The 8,830-nt window shown below is 38.7% G+C and overlaps 1 protein-coding gene across 4 annotated transcripts in view; it reads left to right on the top strand.

Annotated features, from left to right (window-relative positions):
• Positions 1-1,371: 1,371 nt before the first annotated feature.
• Positions 1,372-8,830, top strand: part of Unc79 (UNC-79 domain-containing protein) — a 25,133-nt gene continuing 17,674 nt past the window's right edge. For 3 of the 4 annotated variants that reach the window (XM_076428203.1, XM_076428202.1, XM_076428201.1), the window contains exons 1-9: positions 1,372-1,743; positions 1,925-2,044; positions 2,123-2,284; positions 2,476-2,646; positions 2,714-2,803; positions 3,189-3,374; positions 3,604-3,848; positions 4,318-4,532; positions 8,286-8,614. In XM_076428203.1, the coding sequence (XP_076284318.1) occupies positions 1,722-1,743; positions 1,925-2,044; positions 2,123-2,284; positions 2,476-2,646; positions 2,714-2,803; positions 3,189-3,374; positions 3,604-3,848; positions 4,318-4,532; positions 8,286-8,614 (1,540 nt within the window). In that variant the 5' untranslated portion in view covers positions 1,372-1,721. The remainder of the gene's footprint in view (positions 1,744-1,924; positions 2,045-2,122; positions 2,285-2,475; positions 2,647-2,713; positions 2,804-3,188; positions 3,375-3,603; positions 3,849-4,317; positions 4,533-8,285; positions 8,615-8,830) is intronic. The other variant, XM_076428204.1, reaches the window with a different exon arrangement.

The raw sequence follows: 8,830 nt of genomic DNA, 5'->3' as shown, positions 1-8,830 counted from the left end.
AAGGATATTCCCTCTCTCTCGATACAGAAAAACTTTGTGAACAAAGAGACAAGCCATAATAGGATTATCAGATTAGTATTGTATGATGAAATATACTTTGTGAAATTGACTTTTATAAAGATAGTGGAATCTTTGTCTTATATTTCAAGTGTAAGAAAACTTTATGAGCCATAAATGCATAAAGATATGCTGCAATCTACTAACCTAAAGATTCCTATATGTCTATACAATTAGTCTAAGATTTCAATTCCTGAGTGAAGAATTTTGTGAATTTCAAAAGTAATTGAGCAATACTACAATTTGTAGAGTCATATATTCGATCAAGTTTATGAAAAGTTGACGAGTTCCATTTTATGAGTACAACAGATTTCGATTTTATCTTATCAATCTTGAATTGTGTCAATGCTCGAAACAAATCAGTCCATAAACCATCGCTTTACGATTCATTCGGTTAATGCGACGTCGTCATAAATGCTTTATAATCCGTTAAAAACGTAATTGCAGCTTATTGGATCGGGGATAACGATATTATATAGAGTGATTGTCAAACCTCATGCGAACGGGCTTACGTAAATGGAAGGAGCATCCTTGTATAACGCGTCATTGAACGATTTTATAACGATCAACTTAACATAGGGCTGCCTTTCAGATCAACAACGTTTATGAAACCACAGACCTTCATGCAGATCCACTAAACATTCGAATCAAAAAAAGGATAAACATCTACAATTAATTTTAAAAAAATGTATATTTATACAGCAAATATTCGATCGAAGAAAATGGGAATTGTATGATCTAAGTAAAACCAAATCTAAGTAAAACCTCTCTGCTGCGAGGCATTCTTCACTTTGAAGCATTAAACATTCGAATCAAAAAAAGGATACACATCTACAATTAATTTTTTAAAAATGTATATTTATACAGCAAATATTCGATCTATGAAAATGGGAACTGCACGATCTAAGAAAAACTAATATCCTCTCTACTGCGAGGCATTGTTCACTTTGAAGCCGTAATGGTACAAAAGTGAACGAATTTCCAAGTTTTTTACGATTTCTTCCAAGCAAATGACAAAGGCAGAATACAATTAACCAATTAAAATCGATATACAGAATCAAACAGCATTGGGAGAGCTACAAAACAACAAATCACTCACATAAGTTAATAAATTTTGTTTCCTGTATAAATTATCACAAAAGTGACACACTAAAAAATGCAAGAGCTAGTGTTACACCTTGATAAAGCTTCCAGAAAAGAAATGCTTTACGAAATCGTGAGAAATGGAGTTCGGGATCGTTGGATTTTCCCGGGAAACGGGAATCGTGTGGGGGATGAAAAGATGAGAGGGCGCCGCTTTCCCAAACAGGTCGATACGACGTGCGCGCTCATTCTCCACCGACACGTCTTCGACGATGGACCCGTGCTGATTCTGCAACCTGGCAAAACATGCAACGACGTGTGACGTCGTGTCGGTGATTTAAAACGAGCCTAAAAATCAACGGGAAAATCAGACGTTAATGACAATGTCTCCGTGATTCTCATTCTGAAACGTATTTTCTAAAGATCATCGTTGCTGTCACCATTATTATCGTCGTCCCCAAATATTTCGGTGCTGTGCTAGCCAAAATCTAGTGCAGAGATGAGGCAGAGGTCGTGACAGTTCGACAATAAGTTTCTTGAGGATTTTCTGCTGAACAAAGGCTAACTGAACATCGAAGAAAATGGGGACTAGGTTCGCAGCCTGTGAGTAAATGATTTTCATCTTCAAATTCGTTGTTGACACTGAGGAATTTTAATTTTGTTGTTGGTTGTTGATAGTGTGGAATTTTTATTTTGTTGTTGGTTGTTGATAATGTGGAATATTCATGTTTTTGTTGGATGTTGATAGAGTGGAATTTTTATTTGATGAGTACGTTTGTTTCAGATTCATTGAAGCTGGCCAGTCTTCATGATTATTATCAACGACTGCTCCACGGCAGTCAACCCGTGCCTTCCGGCCTCGATATGGCGAACACGTTGAAATTCTTCTCTCAATCCTTGCTGTGTGAGAATTCCTGTTTGATGATATTCTAGGATGTTTGTTTTGGGGCTGGGATGCAATTTGTTGTTGTTGGTTTCGCAGCATTGCTGAAGGAAGTCCGCGACGCACCTCTGGAGATGATCAAGTCGCAGAAGCTTGATGCAGACCGTATGGCACTGTACCCTAACTTGGACTACAAGCAGCTGTACAATGCACTCACTCAGCTGATGGACGTCGTTTCACATATACACATCGGTTTGCATGGTCTGTTCATACAGTATTTCTTTCCGGAATTTTTATTCAATTTTTAAGTCAGGAAGTATTCTCGAAAATCTTCCGAAGAAAAATGTACGATAGTCAAAGGTTGCCTGCACTTTCGCGACAATGTTTTCAATTCTTGTGCGTGACTATACTGTTGACTTTTTGATTTTTTATTGAAGAAAAACATGTTTCAGCGTTTGGCCAAGCATTGCTCCAGTGTCTGGCCTGCCTATTGCCCTTCCTCGATCACGATCTGATCGATAATGTACCGTATTTAACGGCCAGTTCGATCTCGGTGCTTCCGGTAGAGCTTCACCAGGATATCGTCAATTACCTCTGCTTTTATATCCTGCCGTTCACAATCAGTGAGTCTCGTGCTCCTACGATACAATCTAAAATTGACTGAGAGCACTTAGGATTTTTGCGTTGCAGCGAGAAAGACAGAAGATGGGATGGAAAATGCAGCTAGTCAATCGATTGCTGCTGTGATCATGATGATCTTCCAATACTCTAGCAACCCAGGTTATCAGCTTCATTATTATACTTTTATAATGCGTGCACGTGTGCTTTCTAATTCCCAAATAAAAAGTGATATTAACATCTAAATATAGACATCGATATTAATTTTAATCGAGATTTATTAATCGAGAAATTGTGGTTCTGTAAACTGCTGTATCTTGGAAAAAAGGATTTCACCTTTACTCTCTGTGTTTTAATGTAAGAGAGTTCTCGAAAAAATTGAAATTCAAGAGTTTCGATGTAGGAACTTCGCTCTTTCAAATGAGCCTAGGTAGATCACCATACGATTTTTTTCCATCAAGTTACAACAGTTCAAAGATCGGATGTTTTAAATTCAGTAGGTTTAAAAGGTAAACTTTCTGACAAATTTTGTGATTTCTTCTTTCAGCCCACCATCGCCAATTGCTAGAATGTCTAATGGCAGTGAAACCAGGCGTGGTCAAAGACATCCTCTGCGTGGTAGCCTACGGAACAGCGCCAGCTAGGGCGTCAGCCGCGAAATTACTATTCTACTACTGGCCCTCATTCAATCCTGATCTATTCGATCGAAGGGTAGTCCTCATGAAAACTTCTTGTGAGTATCGCTCCTTATTAGACTGCTGCTATGCATTTATAGCAAAAATTAACAGGTGCAATTGAAAACAGTAAATTCAAGAATATATCAACATACTATTTCACACAAATTCAAATTAGTAATGCAATAAATGTTTGCTTAGCTTATGTAGCTTGCAACTGACACATACAAATTTTATCACACAGGTTTCTCAAATACTAAATTAAATAGATTAATTATTAATGACTAGATGGATTTTCAGATGACCTGACACCTTTCGTGTGCCAGAGTGACGCTTGCCCTAATCCAGGAAACGCAGCGGCAGGTAAAGTTTGTTACGATCATCGCATATCGATCACGTTTGCCACTGAGAAGCCACCCCCTTTGTATCTTTGCATCGAGTGCGCCAATGAAATTAACAGGGAGCACCCGAATCAGATGTTTTATGACATGTTACATCCCATGCAACAGGTGTCCATGGTTTGCGAAATCAAGGTGAGATTACACAATAAACTAATTGTTCTAACTTCACAAAAATGTTCGTGTTGTACGGACCACTATTTAAACAGTGATATTTTTAATGGTGAAATTTCGCCTGAGGAAACCAGAGATTTTAAACTTTTTATACATAATTTTATACATAAACTAATTGTTCTAACCTCACAAAAATGTTCGTGTTGTATGGACCACTATTTAAGCAGTGATATTTTTAATGGTTAAACTTCATCTGAGGAAACCAGAGATTTTTAACTTTTTATACATAATCGCGTAGATTTTGACGGGAAAATGTGGATTCCTAAGATTGAAGCTTGAATTTTCGCCATCTTCTCGTCAAAATCTACAGGATTGTATTTTAAAAAGTTACAAATTTCTGGTATCCTCGGACGAAGGAAGTTTCCTCAGTTTTCTCTGGTTTCCTCCAGCCCTTCGATTTTTTCTAAATGAAAAATTTGAATTTTTGCAGAACTGCAAGTCGAACGACAAGACAGCGATCAGCATCTGCTTCTCGACAGAATGCGCCAACTCGAACTGGAACCGGCCGATTCGTCACTGTCAACACTGTCACGAGCACCGTCACAACAACGGCTGTGGCAACGATCACGTCTATCACATGGCGTTGCCCCACGTATCCAAACTGGACTCCCAAACACAGACCTACCTGGTCCAAGCAATCGTCAGGTGAGAGATATCCGCGTGATCACCGATCAATGGAGTCTGTTGTATCTTTGCTGAGAGATCGTGTAACCCGCTTAACGTTCTACCAAAAGATGGGAACAGAGAATGGGAACTGGTTGAATAAGAGACACTCACAGTCGCTGTGATTTTGCACGAGTTTTGTGAGACGCTGTCGCACGCGGAGGCAACAGGTTCTAACACACCGGAAATGATACCTAATCGACCAAATATAAATGAGAAAAACGTCGACAAAATTTTATATCGATTGTGGAGCTTCCCAAAATTTACGATTTTGCCAATCCGCCGAATTTAACCCATTAAATATCAAGTTTTTTAATTTTTCGGTCAAATGAGATAAATGTCGAAGAAATTTTATAGTGATCTTGAAATTGTTGACCTCTGCAGTTTTCTACCATACCCACCGGAATTAGCTCAAACGAGGAAAATGGCGAAGAAATTTCTACAGAATTAAACTGCAAAATTAAACTAGAAGAGCAAAAAGAGAAATTGATTTTTTCGAGAGCTTGTTGCCTCTGTGTTCTCGTCGATGTCGAGTTTCTGCTGCGAGAAATCTGTTTTGAATCGCGGACCAACGATGAAGCACACACACCCGCCTCGTGTGTTCCCACGAGTGCGAACGAATTTTCTACATTTTTCAGAAAAATTAATTTTTTCTCGACTTTTTTTGTCTGATCATTGAAAGGATTGATCGACGAATACGCTCGAAAGAGAGACTATCACGCGTGTACTAACGAATGATCGCAGGATCATTGTTGCTTTGCGTGTTTGTTCGTGCTGGTCCATCCTGCTTGGTAAGAGATTATGCTGTGATCGCGTTTAGTGAAGGCGTTCTTCTTTCTTTTCGTTTTGTTTAAGCAAGAACACGTCGTTGGACTGTCCTTCACTAAGCGTGGTTACTAAATGCTCCGAATATTGTCTGTGATTATGAACGCGGTCGAGATGCGACGTATTGGTATACAAGTCTTCCAAAATTAATTAGTAGACAGCGAGTTATATGCATTTATGACCAACACGAGTAGGTTTATAACTTAAAACAGTAGAAACATTAGAAGAATTTATATTCTTTAACTGATTATTCAATTAATTTACTAATATTACCCTCGACGCGTGTCTCGATCCGCCACCAACGCTAGAACCGCTAGACATCCCAAAATATGTTATCAAAAAATGAATATCGATCAAGGTGCTATCATTTAGAAATAAAATTATGCATGTATACATACAACTTAGTTAGTTGGATCTACAAAATTTATATTTTAAATTGTCGCTATAGGCACACATCGTGATCTTCACTTTTTTCTTCGTAATTTCAACCAACGGTGATTTCTAATTAATTTTTTACACATTATCTACAAAACTAATTCTCCTAACATCTTGAAAAAAAATTCTATTTTGACCCTTTGCACTCGGAGCTATTTTAACTCGAAAATCAAACATTTCTTCCGACCTAGAATATTTCCATAACCCTACGATTTTTAAAATTTTATGGATATGAAATTGGTACTGTACCTCACACAATACCTAAATATCTAGTAATTGATTAGATACCGATATATTTAGTAATGTGAACAATATTTTGAATAATGGTACAGCATTTTTTAGTGGCGCCTCAGAGCCACCATTCGAATGCTAAAGGTTGAAAAAGCTTTTAATAGGTATCCACTTAATTTCGTCCACGACTGTATTGCAAAATACTGTAGCAACTATTCGAACGGTAGCGCGCAAGCAGTGCAAATACATGCGATAAATTAGCAAAGTGTCCAGTCAATCAGGTTCGAGTAGGATTGAAGATTGTTGGGAGGGGAATTGTTGGGTTTCTAAAGGAGTCCTGGGAAGGAGAAAGAATTTGACGGCGGTTTGAGCGGTGCTTGTGGAAGGTTTCTGTCGGCGGTTCTACCGTCGGGCAAGTTTTTTCTCGAATTGACCAAGTGGCCGCGTAAGACACGTGACTTTGAAGCATTCACCCAGCGTAGAGCATAGGAAAAGTGCACCTTAAAAGTTGCAATGCGCCTTACCGAGGACACCGCCTCGTAGCACGTCCTGGATACAACACACCAGCACCTGGTACCGTTCCACAAATAAAAACAGAACCCACTGGTACTGGCTTGAATAGATACCCATTACCTGAGACACACCGGTACGCTGCATGCACAGAAACACAATTTTTCAAACGGTACGACCTGATTTTGCCGATCCGGTTGCTGCGAAAATCACCTGTCCTAATATAACAGCGAAACATTAATTTACTAAGCGCTACGTACTTCTATTTTTCAGTAGGTTCCTTTAGAAACTTATAATATTCAGATTTATCATAGGAGGGGTCACATTCTTTCTAATTGCTGGACCATTTGAAGAAGGAGTTAAAAGAAAAATAATATTAATATTAATTATTATATTTAATAACAATATACTTAATTAATTCAATAGAAACTACATGAACCAACAACTCACCCTGAATAATTTAATCTAATAATTTCGTTTGGGATTATCGTGCAAAAGAATATTTTTAGGCTCCCATTAAAATTATTATTCAGAGAACGATTTTTAAACTTCTGTTTCATACAGCACATTCATGGAAAGAGAAAAAACTAAGAAATAGGTGAATTTTATGCAGCAACCAGGTCGCACATTTTTATTAGATTAAAAATTGTCCAAAAGGAAAGATTTTCTATTTATCTTCTGATTGAACCCGTTTCTATACAAAGATTTAGTTCGATGATGGATTTCCCTATTTCTATTTCTAACATCACAATATAACACACTTTCTCGACACCTTCAATTGCATTTGGTAGTCTTTCAATATTTGCAACTAGCATGAACCGAGTAGTTAGAAACTCAGAACTCAATGAATCAATGTCCCAACTATTAATTGGCTATCGATCCACGGTGGATCGTTCTAAAGTTTTCTCTTCATCGATGTAAATATGTCGATATCTGAGCCAAAGTTATCGCGATCTGAGGTTGCGTCTGCCGCGTGGTCGACCTAGATCGATTATTTATCCGTCATCTTCTCGAGAAATCTATTGTTTGAATCGTTGATCGACATTGTCATCAATGTAATTTTCGTTGAATTTCTTTGCGATCAAATCATCTTTAACTCGATATAATAAATATAATGACACTTAGATGAAGGTTCTAAACGATCACGAAGGAATCCAAATCGTCATTGAACGTGGAAGCTGCGACTCTTCGACGTTTGATGCATTTTTAACCAGAATTTCGCCTGAAATCGTTAATAAAATGCTCTAAAAAATGCATTACATTCTAAATGAAAGCTGAAGTTTACTCCCACTTACCGAAGTGGGCGGAGCATACATTAAATGGGCGGAGCATATGCTAAATGGACAGGGCATACGCTAATACACAGTAGACGAATCTTATGCTAAATGGAGCCATACTTGACAAAAGAGATAACTACTTGATACTATGAAACTTATTTTATTTGTCTTTTTGATGCAAAATTCAAGTCAGGTCCTGATAACTCATTACACAGGCTCCGCCCATCTAACAAAGTGGGCGTGGTATATGCCCTGGGGCGGAGCAATACATGAATTTAACAATTTGAAGCGAATCCATCACAGAGAATGTCGATCTCACCGAAGAAATTGTTTCCTAATTTTTCGAAGATCCGGTCTCTCGGATCTTTCGTTTGCCAACATTTCGCCGATCAGAGGCGGACGCGAGCTCAAATCGCGATGATCGCCGTCCCTAAATACGTTCCTGTTTCCATTGCAGCCTGCTTAAGGAAGCTGAACCGCTAAGTATGGATAGTAACCGAGACATCTCGGAAATAAGTACTAATAAGGGCAGCACAGGATTCCCAGGAAGCGGGAGCGGTGGTTCCGGGAGCGGCGGTGTCCAGAACGATCCTTCGTCCTTGGAGGAGAGGCAGCTGCTCGGCAGATTCGGTGTCTGGTTGCTGGTGGGGCTTTGCACCCCGAACCAGGAGACCTCCGTCGAAATTCTCGGGCGTTTATTGTCAATGCTATTTCATTGGTTTCATGTTACTGCCTACTCATTCGATGGTACTAAAAAAAGCCTTATGCACCTTATCTTTTCTGTTGGTAATTTAACACTTCGCATATATACACTTATGACGTAGACGTAGAAGACGTAGGTAGTGATGGGCGGCCACTAATTGCTAGTTCCAATCGTTTCGACAGGCCTGACACCTTGGAGACCATTGACCGGTTGCAAATCAACTAGCCTAGGTCTTCGAGGTCAACAAGGTTCTACAGTATCCAAAGTCTCTTCGAGACTTTAAAATGATTGATCTTTTA

This window comes from Lasioglossum baleicum, chromosome 7, assembly GCF_051020765.1.
Source record: "Lasioglossum baleicum chromosome 7, iyLasBale1, whole genome shotgun sequence".
NCBI classification, from domain to species: domain Eukaryota; kingdom Metazoa; phylum Arthropoda; class Insecta; order Hymenoptera; family Halictidae; genus Lasioglossum; species Lasioglossum baleicum.
This window is presented reverse-complemented; position numbering and strand designations above follow the sequence as displayed.